The 22,614-nt window shown below is 46.0% G+C and overlaps 1 protein-coding gene across 4 annotated transcripts in view; it reads right to left on the bottom strand.

The window, feature by feature from the left end:
- The window catches only part of tmprss9 (transmembrane serine protease 9), a 45,769-nt gene that overhangs the window by 10,693 nt on the left and 12,462 nt on the right, over positions 1 to 22,614 (bottom strand). For all 4 annotated transcript variants that reach the window (XM_078555806.1, XM_078555805.1, XM_078555808.1 and 1 more), the window contains 6 exons: positions 20,747 to 20,860; positions 19,732 to 19,897; positions 18,654 to 18,931; positions 11,897 to 12,036; positions 5,229 to 5,484; positions 3,817 to 3,933 (listed from right to left, as the gene is read on the bottom strand). In XM_078555806.1, coding sequence (XP_078411932.1) covers positions 3,817 to 3,933; positions 5,229 to 5,484; positions 11,897 to 12,036; positions 18,654 to 18,931; positions 19,732 to 19,897; positions 20,747 to 20,860 — 1,071 coding nt within the window. The remainder of the gene's footprint in view (positions 1 to 3,816; positions 3,934 to 5,228; positions 5,485 to 11,896; positions 12,037 to 18,653; positions 18,932 to 19,731; positions 19,898 to 20,746; positions 20,861 to 22,614) is intronic.

Below are 22,614 nucleotides of genomic sequence, written 5' to 3'. Positions count from 1 at the left end.
TGACTGCCCTATCTGAGTGAGAATGACTACCTTGTTTGAGTGTGAGAATGACTGCCCTATCTGAGTGAGAATGACTACCTTGTTTGAGTGAGAATGACAGCCCTGCCTGAGTGAGAATGACTACCTTGTTTGAGTAAGAATGACTGCCCTGAGTGAGTGAGAATGACTACCCTGTATGAGTGTGAGAATGACTGCCCTGAGTGAGTGAGAATGACTACCCTGTCTGAGTGTGAGAATGACTACCTTGTTTGAGTGAGAATGACTACCTTGTTTGAGTGAGAATGACTGCCCTGTCTGAATGTGAGAATGACGACCCTGTCTGAGTGTGTGAATGACTGCCCTGAGTGAGAATGACCGCCCTGTCTGGGTGAGAATGACTGTCCTATCTGAGTGAGAATGACTGCACTATCTGAGTGAGAATGACTGCCCTGTCTGAGTGAGAATGACTGCAGGGCTGTCATTCTCACTCAAACAGCGCAGTCATTCTCACTCAGGCAGGGCAGTCATTCTCACTCGGCAGTCGTTCTCACTCAGGGCAGTCATTCTCACTCGGACAGTGCAGTCATTCTCACTCAGACAAGGTAGTCATTCTCACTCAAATAGGACAGAACTCACTGTTCTCTGAGTGAGAACAGCTGACCTAACGCTCACTCCCAAACTGGAGTGAAAATGACAGTACAGTCTGAGGAACAAGACCAGGTATACTGGGGATGGGCAAGGGTGGGTTAAGAGGAAATCCAATCATATTAGATCACAAGCACACATCAGGATGATGAGTTTTTAAAAACATGAATCTGTTCTGCCTCTCAAGTGCTAACAAACTTACTGTACATATCCAGATGTCCTCTTTTAGTGCTGAAGTATTGACAGAGTTTCCCAATAATGTCACAGTCGTAGGATGGTGGGGGCAGGAGGTTGTCAATGCAACCTGATTATCTTTCTCACACAAAGGGTAGTGGAAACCTGGAATTTACCCTCTCAAAGAGCCGTTGAGATTGGGATCAATCGAGGTTGATAGATTTTTGTTAGAACAGGAGAGTTACAAACCAAGGTGGAAAAATGGAGCTATGATACAGGTCAGCAAGATCTAACTGAATGGTGGAACAGGTTTGAGGTGCTACTGGGTCTACACCTGTTCCTAGATGTTCCTATGAGATTTCAGAGGAGTATGATTTTACCCTCGGCCCTTGTTGGAGTTTAACAATAGGATAGATCCTTCCAAGACCTAGGAGTGTAGGATGTTCAGTGATGGACCTTTGTTATCAGGAACAGACTTCTGTCCCTAAATTACAAGTACTCACCATAAGACCATAAGATGTAGGAGCAGAAGTAGGCCATTCGGCCCATCAAGTCTGCTCTGCCATTCAATGAGATCATGGCTGATCTGATAATTCTCAACTCCACTTTCCTGCCTTTTCCCCATAACCCTTGTTTCCCTTACTGATTAAAAATCTCTCTATCTCCACCTTGAATACACTTAACGACCCAGCTTCTGCAGCCCTCTGCGGTAAAGAATTCCACAGATTCACTACTCTCTGAGAGAAGAAATTCCTCCTCATCTCTGTTTTAAATGGGTGACCCCTTACTCTGAGATTATGCCCTCTGGTCCTAGACTCTCAGAAAAAGGGAAACAACCTCTCAGCATCTACCCTGTCAAGCCCCCTAAGAACCTTATATGTTTCAATAAAGCCACCTCTCATTCTTCTAAAGTCCAATGAGTACAGGCCCAACCTACTCGACCTCTCCTCATAAAAAAAATCCCTCCATACCTGGAATCAACCTGGTGAATCTTCTCTGGACAGCCTCCAATGCCAGTATATCTTTCCTTAGGTAAGGGGACCAAAACTGTTCACAGTATTCTAGGTGTGGTCTAACTTGTGCCTTGTATAGTTTTAGCAAGACTTCCCTATTTTTATTCTCCATTCCCTTTGAAATAAAGGCCAATATTCCGTTTCCCTATTAACTGTTGAACTTGTATGTTAGCTTTTTGGGATTCCTGCACAAGGACTCCCAAATCCCTCTGTGCTGCAGCCTTCTGCAGTCTTTCTCCATTTAAATAATATTCAGCTCTTCTATTCTTCCTGCCAAAGTGCATAACCTCAAATTTCCCACATTATATTCCATCTGCCACTTTTTTTGCCCACTCACTTAACCTGTCTATATCCCTCTGTAGGCTCCTTGTGTCATCCTCACCACTTGCCTTCCCATGTATTTTTGTATCATCACAAATTTGGTGATAGTACATTCATTTCCCTCATCTAAGTCATTAATATATTTTGTAAATAATTGAGGCCCCAGTACTGATCCCTGTGCCACCCTACTAGTTACAGGTTGCTGTCCTGAAAATGCCTCCCTTATCCCAACTCTCTGTCTTCTATTAGTCAGTCAATCCTCTATCCATGCTAATATACTACCCCCAACACCATGGGCTCTTACCTTATTAAGTAGCCTGATGTGTGGTACCTTAGCGAACGCCTTTTGGAAATCCAAATATATTAAATCTACTGGTTCCCCTTTATATATCCTGCTAATTACCTCTCAAAGAATTCTAAGGCCAGGATTTTCCGGTCGGCGAGCAGGGGGCGGGGCCCGCTCGCCGACACGTAAAATGACGCGGGATGATGTTGGGCGGAACCCCTGACATCACTCTGCCCCATTTAAATCTTCAGGTAGGCGGGGGCTCAGCAAAATCAGCTGTGTGCCCACCGACCTGTCAATGGCCAATTGAGGCCATTGACAGAGTCATTAAACTAATTAATGGATCTGCCCTTCCAACCTTAAGGTTGGCGGGCAGGCCAGGAGCCCTGGCAGGCATTAGAAAAAGCACGAAACCTCATCCACGGGTGGGATGAGGTTTCATGTAGGTTTTAAAAAATGTAATTAAAGCGTATGTAAAAGTTATGAACTTGTCCCAACTCATGTGACAGTGTCACATGAAGGGACATGTCAGGGAATTTGTTTTTCTCTATTTTTCAGATGTTTTAATGTACAGCCAATCTCCCTGAGGCCGCACATAGCCTCAGGGAGATGAGTGTGTTCTTTCGTGCGCATGCGCATGAAAGAGCGCACTCTCGGCTCAGGGAATCCGCCCCCCCACCTCTGCCTGCACAGGGAGCGCATAGCGCTTCCGGGCGGACGCCATGCTGGGCAGGCCCTAATAGGCCCGTCCACGTAAAATGGCGCCGCGCCCCCAATTGGGGCATCAATTGGAGGCGCACCTCCGCGGGCCCACTCTTAAACTTCCCCCCTAATGGGGGGAAAATTCTGCCCTAATAAATTTGTCAGGCACGATTTCCCCTTCATGAACCCATGCTGACTCCACTTGATTAAATTATGTAATTCCAAATGCTCTGCTATTACATCCTTTATAATAGACGCTAACATTTTCCCAATGATGTATGTTAAGCTAACTGGCCTATAGTTACCTGCTTTTTGTCTACCTCCCTTTTTGAATAAGTGTGTTACATTGGCAGTTTTCCAATCCTCCAGGACTTTTCCAGTCTCTAAGGATTCTTGGAAGATTACTACCAGTGCATCCACTATCTCTGCAGCTACTTCCTTTATTATCCTAGGATGCAATCCATCAAGTCCAGGGCACATATCGGCCTTTAGCCCCATTAGTTTCCCTAGTACTTTTTCTCTAATGATATTTATTGTATTTACTTCCTCCCCCTCTTTTGCCCCCTGATTATTTAGCATTGGAATGCTATTAGTGTCTTCTACCGTGAAGACTGAAGTAAAGTATTTATTCAACTGCTTTGCCATTTCCTGGTTCACTTGCCCTCTTAGTCAGAGAGATGAAGTAATTGTACTCACTGCAGTTTTCCTCGTCAGACCTCGTGACACAGTCTATGATGCCGTCACATTCTGCGTTGTGTTTATCGATACAACAGTTGTTAGAACACTTGAAAGTAGAGGCTGTACAGGGAACTTCTAAAAGATGGAAGAACAACAATGATTTGAGGTTTTATGCAACCCCTAATCACTAAGCTAATCACCCCCTTTGATGGCCCCCCCCCTTAAACTGGAGGAGTGAGGGGAGTTCAGGGAAAGCGACAGCAGGCTCTCTATTTTTTGCCTGATTTTGTCTGTATGCCCAGTTCATCCTCTCCTCTCCTTTTCTGATTCACCGATTCTCATTGAGGTACAGTTCAAAGTACTTGGCTGCCCCACCACCTCACATGTGTGGTTAGTCTCACATGTAAACCTAAATAGTCAGTGTTGGGAAGTTAAACTCTGGAATATCACAGCTGAGCCCAATCTCATCCTTATTCATTGTGCACACTTTAAATTGGGGCTTGAACAATGGGGTAGAGGATTAGGGAGAAAAAGGAATGAGTTGGAGGCTGGTGTGGGGCCCAGCTTTTCCTTCAGAGCTGGGAGAAACAGCAGCAGTAATGTGGTGAGTGTGAGCAGTGCTGAGAGAGGACAGTCAGTAAAGGGGCGAGTGAATCCTGGGGGCCTTATGGTGGGTAAATAGTGAAAGATTGATCCACCAGTGGAAACAATGGGGAACAAGGGGATGGGGTGCATCCCAAGCTCGGAAACAGAGATGCAGGAAAGCTGAGTAGAGCTTAATGGCTCTTTGTCAAGCTGGAAAAGCTTGCATGGCTCATGCACACCTGAGTTTTTCACAAATTCTGCAGACAAGACCTGAAACAGGCACGGAACCTTTTTTTTTGCATATTTAAACTGATCCAGTGCTGATTTCAGGCAGCTGTCAGGGATGCCCAAAGACCCGCTGTACTAATTAGATGCAAGACCTTGGACCCAGTAATTGGTATACATTGGACCTGTTTTACACCCAAAACATGGATGAAATGCAAACCAATTTTTATCACTGTTTGTGCAAATAACTTTTGCTGCATGTGACCCATGCCAAGTGCCTGGATTTCTAGAACAGGCCCACCATTGAAATTGAGTTTGACCCACCCCCTGCTGCACCCCCACTCCCCTGCTCTCCGTAGTGATGAGGAACAGGATTTCCCTCCACTACGGAAGGGTTGGAGAAGGAAATCACTTCCTTCGCTCACCTGAAATCAGGAGATCACCATGCGGGGAAGGTATTACAGGCACTGGATCACTAACCAGATCTTTATCCAGCCTATCATGCAACACACTCACAAAACAGACAACCCTAAAGCACACATAAACAGTGTACATGAGACTCTAAATCATGCACAGTGATAATCTGAACCCCCACTCCCACAGCCAATGTGAACACCCACCTTCTGGTGATTTAGGGTCGACGGTGCTTTTAGTTACTGAAGCTGTCTGTTCCGTACTGGTCTCCATGGGAGGAGTAATTTTGTTGGTCTGTGATTGGTCTGTCATTGTGAGCCAGGCCCAATCCTGGATTGCGGTCACTCTTGTGTAGACACCCGGTTTGTTTGGTCGAGCGCAGCCTATTCCCCAGCTCACGATACCGGCCAGGAACCATCTGCCTGGTGACTCCTCACAAGCCATTGGCCCGCCAGAATCACCCTGAGAGAAAGGCCAGAAATTAGTGCACATCCTAAAACATCCAAAGCTTCCCAAACTATTTTCCAATGTGACCCCATTTTAACACCTGTAAATCAACATGACCCCAGATGCCAGCAAGAATAAAACAGCAACAAAGCAGCATAATAACAATCAGTATATAATTATTAAAGTTCGCATAATACAGGTCAACATATAAGGCAGGATTTTCCCCTCCACACAAATCCCCCACTGACCCTGGAAAGAGCCGGAGGCATAGAAGTTGAGGGCCACTGTGACCTTCAGAGCCACTGACATGGAGTGTCCACGCACAGTCGGAGCTGGTGTCAGGTGCAATCATCTGGCAAATGGAGGTCACTGTCTCCCTTGAGAGGTGGAGCTTCCTTCGGCATTGCACCTTGGACATATTGAGGTAGCTGCATCGCCGCCTGTAAACCCTGGCAGCAGGATAGTGGTGTCTTCTGTAGCTCCTTCCGCCTTGGACTACCTGCTGGCCCTGTGCCCCTTGTGCCTGTGCCTCTTCTCCCACAAATCGTTCCCCTGGAAGCTGCATGGGGACACGTGGCCTCCTGTCCCTTTCTTCCTCAGAGGAGGAGGTGCCTCCAGCGGAGTCACAACCCCATTACCAGAGTAAGGGAAGACTGTCTGATACCTGGAAGGATCCACACTGTCTGAATCCTCCGGGGGCCTGGTAGACAGCAATGAGTCCTGAGATGAAGCCTGGAAATGCTAAGAATGAAGCCCTGAACAGAGGTGAAGCTGCCAAGTACCAATAAGCAACCAGCTGCAAACTATCTCCAAAACTCCTCACTACTCACACTGGCAATGCTGCGGACCCTTTTTATCCCGCCCGTGGATGAGGTTTGTGAAAATGTCGACTGGCCACCTGCCCATTTTGCCAGTGTGAGGAGTAGAAAATTGCACGGGCAAGGAAAAATCACAGCCAATTGGACTGTTAATGGCCTCAAGTGGCCACTTAATTAACGGTGGGCGCCACTCTGGCACCCACACATGCCCGCTGAGCGAACTATCATGCGAGTGCATGATGACGTAGGGATGCTCACCTAATGTCAACACGCACTATTTTACTCCCATTCAGGGAGCATGCCCACCTGTGGGACAAAAAATTCTACTCATAATAATACATCATATGAATATGAAAACCTCTATTTTAAAGCACTTGGTAAAAATTATTTTTATGAATTCATGTACGTTTCAGCAAAGCATTCCATACTCCTGTGACAAAAGATGCAGTGAAGCCCTTCTCCTCCCCACCACTCCCACAGACGCATTATAATCAGCCCTTTTCCCTCCACCACATACATGCACACACACCCATCTTCCCAACCCTCACCCTCTAATCACTCACTTACTCAGCAACCCCCTCTTCTCAAACCCTCTTCCTTGCCACTCACTCACCAGCCCACTTCCCTTTACCCCCTTTTGATCTAGTTGCCACTACCTGTGTAGCAGAGCCGCTACCTTGGGGTAAGGAGCCCGTACAGCAGGCAGACGGGAGCAGGACCAAAATAAAATTTGAAGCCACCACTCACATTCTCAGCTCAGCCACATGACCTCCCGGTTTTTCCCACACTTGAGTCAATAACTGAGTTATTCTTGCCTGCATCTAGCTGCACAAAATTGGCAGGTAAACATCTCACTCGAACTCGCTGCTGAAATGTCTTCTGAAATTAACGAGCACTTTGAGCTCACCGTTTAGCTCATACTGTTTGGTGGAATTGATCCAGTAGATCCAGAGCTGTCCACCAGATCCTCTGGATTGGGCCATCTCCTCTCCACAATCACTATTGCTGCTCGGAAGAGGGGTGGCTCATGACCCCCAAATGTGACCTCTGTGAGCCCATCGGGGGTCGTGACACACAGTTTATGGGAAGCCCTGTCCTAAAAGGAGCTTAAAGCATTTTCCCTGTCTGGGGACTTTGTTTCTATGCTCCAAAGGACTATTTCCAGGTAGCAGTTTCAATGTGTGGACTTTCAGTCTCAGTATGTAAAAGTTTCTTGCAATGGGTTTTAATGTGCTTGTCTATCACGTGTGTGTGTGTGTGTGTATAATATTTTATTAAGCTGAGCAAATTTAAAATAGCAGTTTAGTACAAGGAAACCTCCGTTGTCACATAGAATTTTCTGGGGAATCAGGTAACCAGGATTTCTGAACAAAGTTTCATGAGGTTTGTTTGGATGGTGTCAAATGAGATTTGACTATTGGACAATATCCATTATTTAGTGGGAAATGAGGGATGGGGCAATAGGGTTTCTGGGGTAGCCCCAGTAGCAAAGTCCCCTCCACTGCATCTGGTACTGTAAGTTTCATTATAAGAGAATTTTTCATTACCATTATACACAGAATAAGTACCTGCCACAGACATAGAAGAAAGGTTATTAGAAATTAGGTTATTTCAGGCCAGCCGAGCAGCACTGTAGCAGCAAGCTCAAAACCAAAAAACAGGCACAAGACCAGAAAGGCTAGTTTGGCCCACCTTAGTTCATCCCACCAGAAAAAACCCTACAGTTCCTGATTGCCACATCAGATTGTCTCTTGTGAGAAGTGCTTCAGAACCTTTTTCTGATTTGAGTTCTCTTCGTTTGAAGAATAGGGTGTAAAAGCCCAGTCCAAGTAATTTATCAGACCAGAGGGAAGGGAGAGGAGAAAAAGAGGAAAAAGGAAGGGAGTGATGAAAGGACGGGAGAGGGAGGGTGATGGGGGATTGGTGTAGAAGGGGACTGAGAGGAGGAAAGTGGAAAGGATTGAAGGGAGAGGGTTTGAGAATGATGGGCAAGGGAGGGATGAGGGAGGTGAAAGGGGAAAGCAGTGAGGTGCAGGGTGAGAAGGAGGGAGATAAAGAAAGGAGTTGGAGTGTGCCACATTTAATCAGGAGGATACTGTCACTATGCTGAAAACATTCAGTTGTGTGCAGAAGGAACTGAAGGAGTTAATGCAACTGGGGATAGTTGGCAGATCAAGTCAACAAGATGGGGAACAACAATTGGTCCAAAGGCTTGCCAATTTACCTCAATAAACTTGCAATAAGAAGAAATGATAAATATGTTGTTATACAATAAACCATTGGCTTTGGTGATGCAGAGCCACAAAACATCAGCCTTTCACCTATTTTTGAACTAACATTCGGTGAACTTTGGAAAAGTCCTAACACAGCTCCGCCTACAGGCATAATCTGCACTACATCCAGATGTTGGCAATTTTAAACAGGATTTGGTTCGGGTTGTTCCCCTGACATTTCCTCTGGATGCTGATTTTGTTAATGCAACACATTCCCATGAGCTGAATTACAAAACATGAGACACCACCGAGGACTTCTGCTGAACTTGCACTTACCACAGAACCATCTCTCCTCCCCCTGGCTTAATCAGCAGCAAATCATCCAGAGGTAAAAGTGTGAGCTGAGGTATGGCAGGAAATGGAGCAAAGGAATGGACTTCACAGGGGGAAAACTCACCGGCATCATCTCCACAAATGCAAAACATCTTTTTCTTCTCTGGTTTTAAGTTTCAAACTTTTACAAGATTCATGAAGCAGAAACAAACATGAACAAACAGCAACCTTAAGATGAGTCACATCAACAAGATAGTAATCTGAACAAGGGATCAGTTCTTGAACAAATCCTTGGTAATGAGTTGCACTGAGGACAGTGAATGTAACAACTCTATGTAATAACTCTGTGTTTGACACAAACATAGTAAAGACAATTTAAACAAAGGAGTCAAACCTCAATTATCTACCAGCCCAAGGACCCTGTTTTCATCAGCAATGTTTGAAGCTTTCAATGTTTTTCACCAAAACAAGTTTTTAAATGACATATCTCATTTCAAAGAAACAACTGCTGATTGCAGCCTATTCACACCAGCTGAGAGAACTATTATCCAGCTCATTGCTTAGGAAAACACAGAATCAGATTTTATTCTATATAGTAATTTTTTTTATTCATTCACGGGATGTGGGCTTCGCTGGCTGGGCCAACATTTGTTGCCCATCCCTGGTTGCCCTTGAGATGGTGGTAGTGAGCTGCTTCTTGAACCACTGCAGCCCATGTGGTGTATGTACATCCACAGTGCTGCTAGGAAGGGAGTTCCAGGATTCTAACCCAGCGACAGTGAAGGGACAGTGATATATTTCCAAGTCAAGATGGTAAGTGAGTTGGAGGGGAACTTCCAGGTGGTGGTGTTCCCATCTACTTGCTGCCCTTGTCCTTCTAGATGGTAGTGGTCATGGTTTTGGATGGTGCTGCCGAAGGAGCCTTGGTGAATCTTGTAGATGATACACACTGCTGCTACTGAGCATCAGTGGTGGAGGGAATGAATGTTTGTGGATGTGGTGACAATCAATTGGGCCGCTTTGTCCTGGACGGTGTCAAGCTTCTTGAGTGTTGTGGGAGCTGCACACATCCAGGCAAGTGGGGAGTATTCCATCACACTCCTGACTTGTGTCTTCTAGATGGTGGACAGGCTTTGGGGAGTCAGGAGGTGAGTTACTCGTTGCACAATTTCTAGCCTCTGACCTGCTCTTGTAGCCACAGTATTTATATGGCTAGTCCAGTTCAGTTTCTGGTCAATGGTAACACCAAGGATGTTGATAGTGGGGGATTCAGTGATGGTAATGCCATTGAACATCAAGGGGCGATGGTTGGATTCTTTCCTGTTAGAGATGGTCATTGCCTGGCACTAGTGTGGCACAAATGTTACTTGCCACTTGTCAGCCCAAGCCTGGATATTGTCCAGGTCTTGCTGCATTTGGACATGGACTGCTTCAGTATCTGAGGAGTCATGAATGGTGCTGAACATTGTGCAATCATCAGCGAACATCCCCACTTCTGACCTTATGATGGAAGGAAGGTCATTGATGAAGCAGCTGAAGATGGTTGGGCCAAAGACACTAACCTGAAGAACTCCTGCAGTGATGTCCTGGAGCTGAGGTGACTGACCTCCAACAACCACAACCATCTTCTTTTGTGCTAGGTATGGCTCCAAGGTGATTAGGTAGATGTGCTCTGGAATCACTGGTCCAGGGTGGTTTAAAAAAGACAACATTAACTGCCTCAGCAATGTCTTTGCTTAGATCAACTCTCATTTCGGTTTTGTTTCTAAGGAGCAATTGAAGGGATGGAACTCTCAGTGGCAATCTTCAGCTTTTTTCTCTGATGAAGATAATTGTGATGTCGGGCGGTAGCTGATAATCTGCCTATTCTTCATTTCCATTACTATCATTAGGCGTGGGGGAGTGGAGTGGGTGATGTGCCACAGACAGCTGAGTCACTCACTCATCCAGTTTACACTATACTCTACATTAAAACTACCCCATAATCTCAGGCCAAGGCTGGTAGGTGGGCATTGGTCAGTGGGAGGAAGAGGATGGTGTGAGGAGCTGGAAAAGGAAAGGAAATAACTGCATTTCTATAGCACCTCTCCAACCCCAGGACGTCCCAAAGTATGTTACAGCCAATGAAGTGCTTTTGAAGTGTAGTCACTGTTGTGATGTAGGAAGCATGGGAGCCATTATGCGCACAGCAAGCTCCCTCAAACAGAAATATGATAATGACCAGGTAATCTGTTTTTTTAATGTTAATTGAGGGAGAAATATTGCCCAAGACACTGAGGAAATCTTCGAATTAGTGCCATGGGATCTTTTGCATCCATCTGAGAGGGCAGACAGGGCCCTAATGTCTTTTCCAAAAGATGGCACCTCTGACAGTGTAGTACTGCCTCAGCACTTCACCAGAGTGTCAGCTTTGTGTTTTTTGTGCTCAAGTCCTGGAGTGGATTTTGAACCCACAACCTTCTGAATTGGAGGTGAGAGTGCTACCAACTGAGCCATAGCTGACACTGGGAAGAAATGGGTGGTGGGAGGGAGTGGTTGATGGGAGGGGACAGACGGTGGGAGAGGGCAGATGTTGGGGGGGATTGGTGGAGTGATGGGAGGGGGCTGATGGGGTGGGGATGTGATGGTGGGAGAGGGGACAGTTGGGGGATGCTGGGAGGGGTCAGATGGTGGGAGGGCCAGATTTCAGTACTTGCCAAAATAATTGAACATAATGTTATTGAAGTATAAGTAAATTAGATTGGTTGTTGTCTGTACAAATTGGGTTTAGTTGGGTAGATACATGTGTATTGCAAGTGATGTTATGAACGCTCAAATTCATCACATTCAGGACTATTGCAACCAGAGAGAAATATTCATCTCGTCAGACTGGACTGAATTCAGTTCCTGGTCCCAAAAGTGAAAGGCAATGTTTGATCCTGGTCATCCAAAGTGCCATACTTGGGATTAACAAATCCACACATGCAAACAATAAATAACTACAGTGTCAAAACAAGATAAAGTACATTTGGGATGGGAGCAGAACTTGGGAGACATTCTCTCGAACTGGGCCACATTACTGACCTGACAGGAATCCACTTTGCCATTTATGAATCCAGCACACATCATTTGTGGAGTTATACGGTCACTGGAGTAGAGTTTGGCACATTCACGTTGATTGAATATCTGAACAGTGGCTTTCTGTAGAATGCTGGATGAAGAAGCTGTGACAGAAATAGAAGAACAAAGAAAAGGGTGAACTGTGAGACACCACCGATTTAAACAGAAGCAGCAGCCATCATACTGCTGGTGTACAGTATGAAATTTGCTGTCTGAGAATTTCCAAGGTCAGTACAGTTCATTTACAAGCTGTTCTGTGCTGTAACCTGTTCACTGCTTTGGACCACAAAATCCAAACTGTAACACTCGTCACCATAGAAAGGCCACACTTCATTTCTTCAGTTTTTCCAGGTAGGAACATGTCATGTTTCCACAAATAAAATTTTACAATTATATTAGGAAAAAGAGGGTGGTTAAAAGCAATGTGGGCCTCTTAAAACTCAGATTACAAAGGAAAATGAGGAAATAACCTATATATTTAATAATTACTTTGCATCAGTTTTTAAAGTCGAGCAAGAGGATAGCATGTTGGACATGTCAAGGAAACGCAAAGATAAAAGCAGAATACTGCGGATGTTGGAAACCTGAAACAAAAACAAAAATAGCTGGAAAAATTCAGCAGGTCTGACAGCATTACGGACTTGAAACGTTAACTGTATTCCTCTCCACAGATGCTATCAGACCTGCTGAATTTTTCCAGCTATTTTTGTTTTTGTGTCAAGGAAACACATATTGACTTTGGGATAGGAGCCCACTAAAATTAACATAAGCAAATTAACAGCAATGAAGAAAATAATGGCATTGGAGAGAGATAAACACCCAGGTCCAGACGGTTTTCATCCCTGGGTTTTAAGGGAACATTAATGTTGCCCTAACTATAATCTTCCAACGTTCTCATGATCCAGGTGAAAGGTGAGAGAGGGAAACCAGGACATTATAAACTGCTGAGGCTAACAACTGTTATTGGAAAATGGTTAGAGTCTATGAAGAAGGATGGAGTGACTGAACACCTTGAAAATTATCAGCTAATCAGAGAGACCCAGCATAGATGTTCAATAGGTGGGTCATGCTTGATGAACCTGATATAATTTTTTGAAGAGCAACAGAGGAATGTCTTTTGAAACAAAAACAGAATTACCTGGAAAAACTCAGCAGGTCTGGCAGCATCGGTGGAGAAGAAATCAGTTAACGTTTCGAGTCTTCATGACCCTTCGGCAGAACTGAGTATAGTTAGGAGAAAGGTGAAATATAAGCTGGTGTAAGGTGGGGGGCAGGGGGAGAGAGAAGTTGAGGGTGGGATGATTGTGGAGATAAGCAAGCTGTGATAGGAGCAGATAATCAAAAGATGTCACAGACAAAAGGATCAAAGAGGTGTTGAAGGTGGTGATATTATCTAAGAAAAGTGCTAATTAAGAATGGAAGACAGGATACTTAAGGTACAGCTCTAGTGGGGGTGGGGTGGAAAGACTAACAAAGTTTTAGTTTTAGATTTAAAAATAATGGAAATAGGTGGGAAAAGAAGAATCTATATAAATTATTGAAAAAAAAGGGAGGGGGGAGAAACGGGGTGGGGATGGGGGGAGGGGGAGTTTAAGATCTAAAGTTGTTGAATTCAATATTCAGCCCGGAAGGCTGTAAAGTGCCTAGTCGGAAGATGAGGTGCTGTTCCTCCAGTTTGCGTTGGGCTTCACTGGAACAATGCAGCAAGCCAAGGACAGACATGTGGGCAAGAGAACAGGGTGGAGTGTTAAAATGGCAAGCGACAGGGACGTTTGGGTCTTTCTTGCGGACAGACTGCAGGTGTTCTGCAAAGCGGTCGCCCAGTTTGCGTTTGGTCTCTCCAATGTAGAGGAGACAGCATTGGGAGCAACGAATGCAGTAGACTAAGTTAGGGGAAATGCAAGTGAAATGCTGCTTCACTTGAAAGGAGTGTTTGGGCCCTTGGACGGTGAGGAGAGAGGAAGCGAAGGGGCAGGTGTTGCATCTTCTGCGTGGGCATGGGGAGGTGCCATAGGTGGGGGTTGAGGAGTAGGGGGTGATGGAGGAGTGGACCAGGGTGTCCCGGAGGGAACGATCCCTACGGAATGCCACCAGGGGGGGTGAAGGGAAGATGTGTTTGGTGGTGGCATCATGCTGGAGTTGGCGGAAATGGCGGAGGATGATCATTTGAATGCGGAGGCTGGTGGGGTGATAAGTGAGGACAAGGGGGACCCTATCATGTTTCTGGGAAGGAGGAGAAGGCGTGAGGGCGGATGCGCGGGATATGGGCCGGACACGGTTGAGGGCCCTGTCAACGACCGTGGATGGAAAACCTCGGTTAAGGAAGAAGGAGGACATGTCAGAGGAGCTGTTTTTGAAGGTAGCGTCATCAGAACAGATGCGACGGAGGCGAAGGAACTGAGAGAATGGGATGGCGTCCTTACAGGAAGCGGGGTGTGAGGAGCTGTAGTCGAGGTAGCTGTGGGAGTCGGTAGGCTTGTAATGGATATTGGTGGACAGTCTATCATCAGAAATTGAGACAGAGAGGTCAAGGAAGGGAAGAGAAGTGTCAGAGATGGACCATGTGAAAATGATGGAGGGGTGGAGATTGGAAGCAAAATTAATAAATTTTTCCAGGTCCCGACGAGAGCATGAAGCAGCATCGAAGTAATCATCGATGTATCGGAGAAAGAGTTGTGGGAGGGGGCCGGAGTAGGACTGGAACAAGGAATGTTCGACATACCCCATAAAGAGACAGGCATAGCTGGGGCCCATGCGGGTACCCATAGCCACACCTTTTATTTGGAGGAAGTGAGAGGAGTTAAAGGAGAAATTGTTCAGTCTGAGAACAAGTTCAGCCAGACGGAGGAGAGTAGTGGTGGATGGGGATTGTTCGGGCCTCTGTTCAAGGAAGAAGCTCAGGGCCCTCAGACCATCCTGGTGGGGGATGGAGGTGTAGAGGGATTGGACATCCAAGACGGCGGAAGAAGAGTTCAGCATCATGTCGAGCCCGAAATTCATTGAGATGAGGGCGTAAGGGTATGAAGCTAAGTCCTTTGCTGAGCACTGAACATTCAGCATCGGAGAGGGGAAGGTCAGGGGGTATAGTGAATACGCGGCTGGGGCTGGGATTGGAAGATGGGGTGGGGACGGAGGGACAAGCAGGGGTGGAGGGTCCCAGATGGGTGTTGGTGTCGATGAGTTGTTGGAGCTTGCGTTCCTTAGCACTTGAGAGAAAGAAAAAAAGTTTCTTGTTTTTCTCTTTCTCTCAAGTGCCAAGTTCTTCCGCCGTCTTCGTCTCCATGCTCACTTCTTTGGGCAGGAGTCCTCTCCCCGTTCAACGGATCCTTTTACCCACCTCCAATATTCTCCCTCCACCTGGACCCCTCCCTCTGGATTCTTACCTTCTCTTGATCTTTTCATTGAGAACTGTCGGCGTGACATTAGCCGTCTCAATTTCTCTGCTCCTCTCACCCATTCTAATCTGTCTCTCTCTGAACTCACTGCACTCCGTTCTCTCAGGTCCAACCCCAACATTGTCATCAAACCCGTTGACAAGGGTGGTACTGTTGTTGTCTGGCGCATTGACCTCTACCTCGCGGAGGCTGAGCGTCAACTCGCAGACACTTCCTCCTACCTCTCCCTGGACCATGACCCCACCACAGAACATCAAGCCATTGTTTCCAGGACTGTCACTGACCTCATCTCCTCTGGAGATCTTCCTCCCACAGCTTCCAACTTGATAGTCGCCCAACCTCGGACGGCCCGCTTCTACCTCCTACCCAAAATCCACAAACAGAACTGTCCTGGCAGACCGATCGTGTCAGCCTGTTCCTGCCCCATGGAACTCATTTCTCGTTATCTTGACTCCCTTCTCTCTCCCCTTGTCCGGTCCCTTCCCACCTAAATCCGTGATTCCTCTGACACCCTACGTCACATCAACATTTTCCAGTTCCCTGGCCCCAACCGCTTCCTCTTCACCATGGATGTCCAATCCCTCTACACCTCCATCCCCCACCGGGATGGTCTGAGGGCCTTGAGCTTCTTCCTTGAACAGAGGCCCGAACAATCCCCATCCACCACTACTCTCCTCCGTCTGGCTGAACTTGTTCTCACACTGAACAATTTCTCCTTTAACTCCTCTCACTTCCTCCAAATGAAAGGTGTGGCTATGGGTACCCGCATGGGCCCCAGCTATGCCTGTCTCTTTATGGGGTATGTGGAACATTCCTTGTTCCAGTCCTACTCCGGCCCCCTCCCACAACTCTTTCTCCGGTACATCGATGATTACTTCGATGCTGCTTCATGCTCTCGTCGGGACCTGGAAAAATTTATTAATTTTGCTTCCAATCTCCACCCCTCCATCATTTTCACATGGTCCATCTCTGACACTTCTCTTCCCTTCCTTGACCTTCTGTCTCAATTTCTGATGATAGACTGTCCACCAATATCCATTACAAGCCTACCGACTCCCACAGCTACCTCGACTACAGCTCCTCACACCCCGCTTCCTGTAAGGACTCCATCCCATTCTCTCAGTTCCTTCGCCTCCGTCGCATCTGTTCTGATGAAGCTACCTTCAAAAACAGCTCCTCTGACATGTCCTCCTTCTTCCTTAACCGAGGTTTTCCATCCACGGTCGTTGACAGGGCCCTCAACCGTGTCCGGCCCATATCCCGCGCATCCGCCCTCACGCCTTCTCCTCCTTCCCAGAAACATGATAGGGTCCCCCTTGTCCTCACTTATCACCCCACCAGCCTCCGCATTCAAAGGATCATCCTCCGCCATTTCCGCCAACTCCAGCATGATGCCACCACCAAACACATCTTCCCTTCACCCCCCCTGGTGGCATTCCGTAGGGATCGTTCCCTCTGGGACACCCTGGTCCACTCCTCCATCACCCCCTACTCCTCAACCCCCACCTATGGCACCTCCCCATGCCCACGCAGAAGATGCAACACCTGCCCCTTCACTTCCTCTCTCCTCACCGTCCAAGGGCCCAAACACTCCTTTCAAGTGAAGCAGCATTTCACTTGCATTTCCCCTAACTTAGTCTATTGCATTCGTTGCTCCCAATGCTGTCTCCTCTACATTGGAGAGACCAAACACAAACTGGGCGACCGCTTCGCAGAACACCTGCGGTGTCTGCGCCTGCGCGAGGGAGTGCGCACTGAAAGCTTCCTCAAGGCAGGGAGCTGCCTCAGGGTGTTGAAGATTTGTAGATAAAGAAACAAATATTTTAAAAATGAGAGAAACATGTCCCCACATATGACTCAGTCACATGAACAGGGACATATTAAAAATTATGTCTAAAAATTTTTACTTTTTTAAAACTACTGTTGGAAACCTCATCCCGCTCATGGATGAAATTTCATTAAAAATCCAAAGGCCTCCTAACCGATTCGCCTGCCCGCCAACCATAAGGTTGAACAGGCAGTGAAAAATTGCTTTTAATTAATTGATTAAGGACCTTAATAGGCCTCTTAGTTGTCGGCGGGCACACTGCCAACTCTTATGCGCACCCGCCGACCAAAATATCGTGTGAGTGCATGATGGTGTCGGAAAGCTCACCCAACATCATCGCGCGTTAGTTTACATCCAATCGGGCCAGGCGCACACCCCCCTGCGGGACTTAAAATCCTGCCCAAGGGAACATAGTCTAAAAATTAGGGCCAAGTTTTTCAGGAGTGAAGTTAGGAAATTCTTCTACACATAGAGGCTGGTAGAAATTTGGAACTCTCTTCAAAAAACGGCAATTGTTAATTTGAAATCTGAGATTGATAGATTTTTGTTAAACAAATGTATTAAGGAATATGAGGCAAAGGCATTAAGGGATATGAGGCAAACGTAAGCATATGGAGTTAGGACACAGATCAGCCACAATCTCCTTGAACAGGCTCAAGAGGCTAAATGGCCTACTCCTGTTCCTAAAGGTACTGTTTTACTTTTCACGAACACAAACATGAATTTGATCTTTTTAAAGTAGGCTATGAAGAGCTGCTGAATGGGTGAGGTCTGTCAAATGACCAGCAGAATTCCATGAAGATCTGCTCCGTCCAGGTATTGAGAAGACTATTTCAATTGTAAGTGCAACGAGTGAAAGCAGGCAAGCAGTATAAGGGACAAAGGGCAGATTGTACTAAAGGGTAATGAGAGCCATTCCTCTGCCTAATGCACATCTTCAGAATCTGGGGTAGGGTCCTGAGGCAACATAGAGCCCAACATATCAGCTCCCCAGCATCAGATATTATCTTTACAGTGCTGCACCTCATCATGTATCACTGTTTCTGTCAATGAGTAGCACATCATTCAATTTAACATGTTACTGAATGTCATGATATAAATTGCACAATGATACACGGGGAGTTCCAATTGTTGCAAAGTGTCGACGTGTATCAACATTAAACAGGGGAGGACAGCAAATAGCAGAAATTCCAGAGGGTAGCACTGCAGTGGGACAGGACCAACTCCCAACACATAGTGGATTTACTGCCACAGTTCCACCATATGCCAAGTTCTTCACTAAACAAAGGGGGAAAGGCAGTTCCATATGGGAGATATGAGGAACAGTTTGACCACTAACATACATTGGGAGACCAACTGAAAGGTATTTTAGCCCCTATCTCATTCAAGAAACAATGCATGATGGGAACGTATGAGATGAGGGTCCATGGCAATTTTTTGGGTTTCTTTTTTTAATAGCACAGAAAGGAGCAGCTTTAAAAATAAATTAGTTCCACACCGTTGTGCTCGTTCACGGATCCCCATCCTGTAATGGTGCAGTTCTTTCCTGTAGGGAAGATATGAGTAGGCGATGGTAGACACATGGGCTGGATAGACTTGGAGAATGTCACAGGATTGGTTAACTCCAACAGAGCCACATCATAGTCAAGTATAGACCGTTCAAATAAGGGATGAATAATGATCCTCTTCAATTTCCTTTTCACTGTTGTAGAACTTTGGTCATCTCTATAGATAGTTCCAAGGACCGCCTCCCAGTTCATTGGGTCTCGAAACTTGCTAAGAGCCAAAACAGAAAGATTATTCTTGGATCTTCATTCTTTATTTATTGAAGGTTTTCAATTTTCCTTATTCTTTCTCCTGAGGCCAGTGACTCTCAATGGCACATGGTTGTGTGGATGTTGATTACCATTAGGGTACAATTTCCTGGGTACAGGTGTCAGCAGGGGTACAATTTCCTGGATGCTGACATTCAGCAGGGTCCAGTTTCCTGAATCCTGACACCCACTGGGGTGCAGTTCTCTGGATACTGATGCCCACTGGGGTACAGTTTCCTGGGCATGAACTCCCACTGGGATACAGTTTCCTGGATCCTGACATCCACTGGTGTGCAGTTTCCTGGGTAGTAATTGTCACTGGAGTACAATTCCACGGATAATAATTCCCACTGAGGTACAAGATTAGGAGATTGAGAGATGATCTTATTGAAACATATAAGATCCTGCAGGGACTTGATGTTTCTCCTTTTGGGAGAGACTAGGACTAGAAGACACAGTTTAACAATAAGGGGTAACCCGATGGAGATGAGAAGAAAGTTTTTCTCTCAGAGGGTTGTGAATCTTTGGAACTCTCTTCCCAGTGAGCGATGGAGGCTGGGTCATTGAACATTTTTAAGGCTGAATTAGATAGATTCTTGATTGACAAGGCAGTCAAAGCATAGAGGAGGTAAGAAGGAATGTGGAACTTGAGGCATCAAAAATAGCATGTGAAATGTCAGTTTGGGATCATGTGGTCTTCATGGTCTGGGATGTATTTCTGCGTTTTAAATCAAAAGCTGATCAGCCCAAAGAATGACTTACCCCACAAAACAATGAGCCGCCGAAATCAGCCATGTGCTCCCCACAACTACAGCTCCACAATCATGGCCAATGCCAACTATATGTAAACTGACTTGCCATGGGAACTCCCCAGTGGTAGCTTTCATGCCTCCCACAATTCTGTTGGATACCAAGAGCTTACCACAGCCTATAAAAGAAACACACACATGTTCATAACCAAACATTACAACTGTCCACAGCTGAATTAGAAGAAGGATTTACCCTGAGTGTTCTTAAAAAACACGATAATGACAGACTAGAGTAAGGATGTCCCAAGTGCATCACATAGCATTGCTAGTGTGGTCTTAGGCAGGAAATGCATCAGGAACTAATCTGTTCACGTCCACCCCTTTCAGATCTTTCCTGACAGAAGTCATGGCAAATGTACGATGCATGGTCTTTAATATCCACCTGACCCTGTGATGCACCCGACCTGGAAATGTTTGACAGGACAGTGCAAAGGTAACTTTACCCTGTATCTAACTTTGCTGTACCTAGGGCATGTTTGATACTGTCACTGAGTAGAGAGAGCTGTTAGCCAAATGGAATTGTGGTTAAGGCAAAGGTAGGAGGAGAGTCTTGTTGGAATCTGAATCCGGCAGCCTTACACATAACTAATTTAATTAGATAACAGGCTGGACAAAGGGCCCCAGGAATGCATAGCTACTAATTCTTAACAGTTCCATATGCCACATAACATGCAACAAAAACAAGCACAAAAAGGAAGATAGTGTCAATGTGTAGCCTGGAGTCAAAACAAAATTCCTGCAGGCAAAATGGCATGTGGAAGGATTCAAGGAACAGTATCTCAGCCTCCATTCAAGCCTGGGACTGATCTATCCTGTCCCACTGCATCCTGTTGGCTGATTGTACAGGTGAGAGCTAATGATATCCAGTCTAAGCAACGGAATGCCCTTTATTGGATTAACATTTTTGAAGGTGTTTACACCTGTAGTGTATGGTCTCCATGGAAATCTGGCCTTCAATTAAAACTTACTGCACTCTGTCTCATCTGACTGGTCCAAGCAATCATTTGTCATGTCACATTCCGGGTTGGATTTTGTAAGGCATTGGCCATTCCTGCAGATGTAATTCCCAGCTGAGCAGCCTGCTGTATTACAAAGAACACAACATTAGTGCCTTAGACATAATCTTCCCTTAAACTTAACAGAGCTGAAATTTATGTACTAACAGGTCTTCGGAGGCCTTTTAGAGGCAACAGAAACTAGAAGGAAAAATAGAATAGGGAAATAAAAAGCAAAAACACACACATGGAGGAGATGGTGGCGTAGCAGTAACGTCATTGAGTTAATAATCCAGAGGCCCAGGTTAATGCTTTGGGGACAGGGGTTCAAATCCAAACACAGCAGCTTTTCAAATTTAAATTCAACGAATGAAAGCTAGTCTCGGTATTGGTGCCATGAAACTGTCATAAAATTGTCATAAAAACCAATCTGGTTCACTAATGTGCTTTAGGGAAGGAAATCTGCTGTCCTTACCTGGACTGGCCTACATGCGACTCCAGACGCACAGCAGTGTGGTTGACCCTTAACTGCCCTCAGAAATGGCCTAGCAAGCCACTCAGTTGTATCAAAACTGCTACAGAAATGTCAGAAAAGAATAAAACCGGATGGACCACCCAGCATTAACTTAGGCACCAGAATTGACAATGGCAAATCCCACCCTGTCAACACTGCAAACATCTGGGGGCTTGTGCCAAAACTGTCCCACAGGATAGTCAAACAATAGGCTGACATAGTCATACACACCAAATTATACCCTATGTCCCAGACACCGCCATCACCATCCCTGGATATGTCTTGTTCCACTGAAAGGGCAGATCAGCAAAGATGAAGCAGGGTGGTATACAGTCTGGAGGGAGTTGCACTAGGAGTCGTCAATATTGACCCAATGAAGTTTCATGTCATCAGGTCAAACATGGGCAAGGAAACCTCCTGCCGAATACCACCAACTGCCTCATTCAGCTGATGAATCAGTACTTCATGTTGAACATCACTTGGAGGAAGCACTGAGGGTGGCAAGGGCACAGAATGAACTCTGGGTGGGGGGGACCTCAATGTCCATCACCAAGAGTGGCTCAGTAGCACCACTACTGACTGAGCCCTCAAGTATATATCTGCCAAACTGGGCCTGTTGCAAATATCAATAGTCTTTGTGAAGACTAAGTCCCGTCTGTGGGCCATCAGCAGCAGCAGAACTGTATACAACCACATTCTGTAACCCCATGGCCTGGTATATCCCCCGCTCTACCATTACCATCAAGCCAGGAATCAACCCTGGTTCAATAAAGAGTGCAGGAGGACATGCCAGGAGCAGCACCAGGCATACCTAAAAATGAGGCGTCAACCTGTTGAAGATACATCACAGGACTACTTGCACGCCAAACAATGGAAGCAGTGATAAACAGAGCTAAGCGATCCCACAAACCACAGATCAGATCTAAGCTCTGCAGTCCAGCCACACCCAGTCATAAATGGTGCTGGACAATTAACCAACTCACTGGAGGAGGAGGAGGCTCCACAAATATCTCCATCCTCAATGATGAGAGAGCCCAGCACATCAGTGCAAATGACAAGGCTGAAGCATTTTCAACAATTTTCAACCAGAAACACTAAGTGGATGATCCATGTTGGCCTCTTCATGAGGACCCCAGCACCACAGATGCCAGTCTTCAGCCAACTCGATTCACTTTACATGAAACCAACAAATAGCCGAAGGCAAAAGCAAAATACTGTGGATGCTGGAAATCTGAAACAAAAACAGAAAATGCTGGGAAAATTCAGCAGGTCCAGCAGCATCTGTGGAGAGAGAATGAGAGTTAACGTTTCGAGTCCGTATGACTCT

This window comes from Cetorhinus maximus, chromosome 13 (assembly GCF_964194155.1).
Source record: "Cetorhinus maximus chromosome 13, sCetMax3.hap1.1, whole genome shotgun sequence".
NCBI classification, from domain to species: Eukaryota; Metazoa; Chordata; class Chondrichthyes; order Lamniformes; family Cetorhinidae; genus Cetorhinus; species Cetorhinus maximus.
The sequence above is the reverse complement of the archived record's forward strand: the minus strand, read 5'-3'. Positions and strand labels throughout refer to the sequence as shown.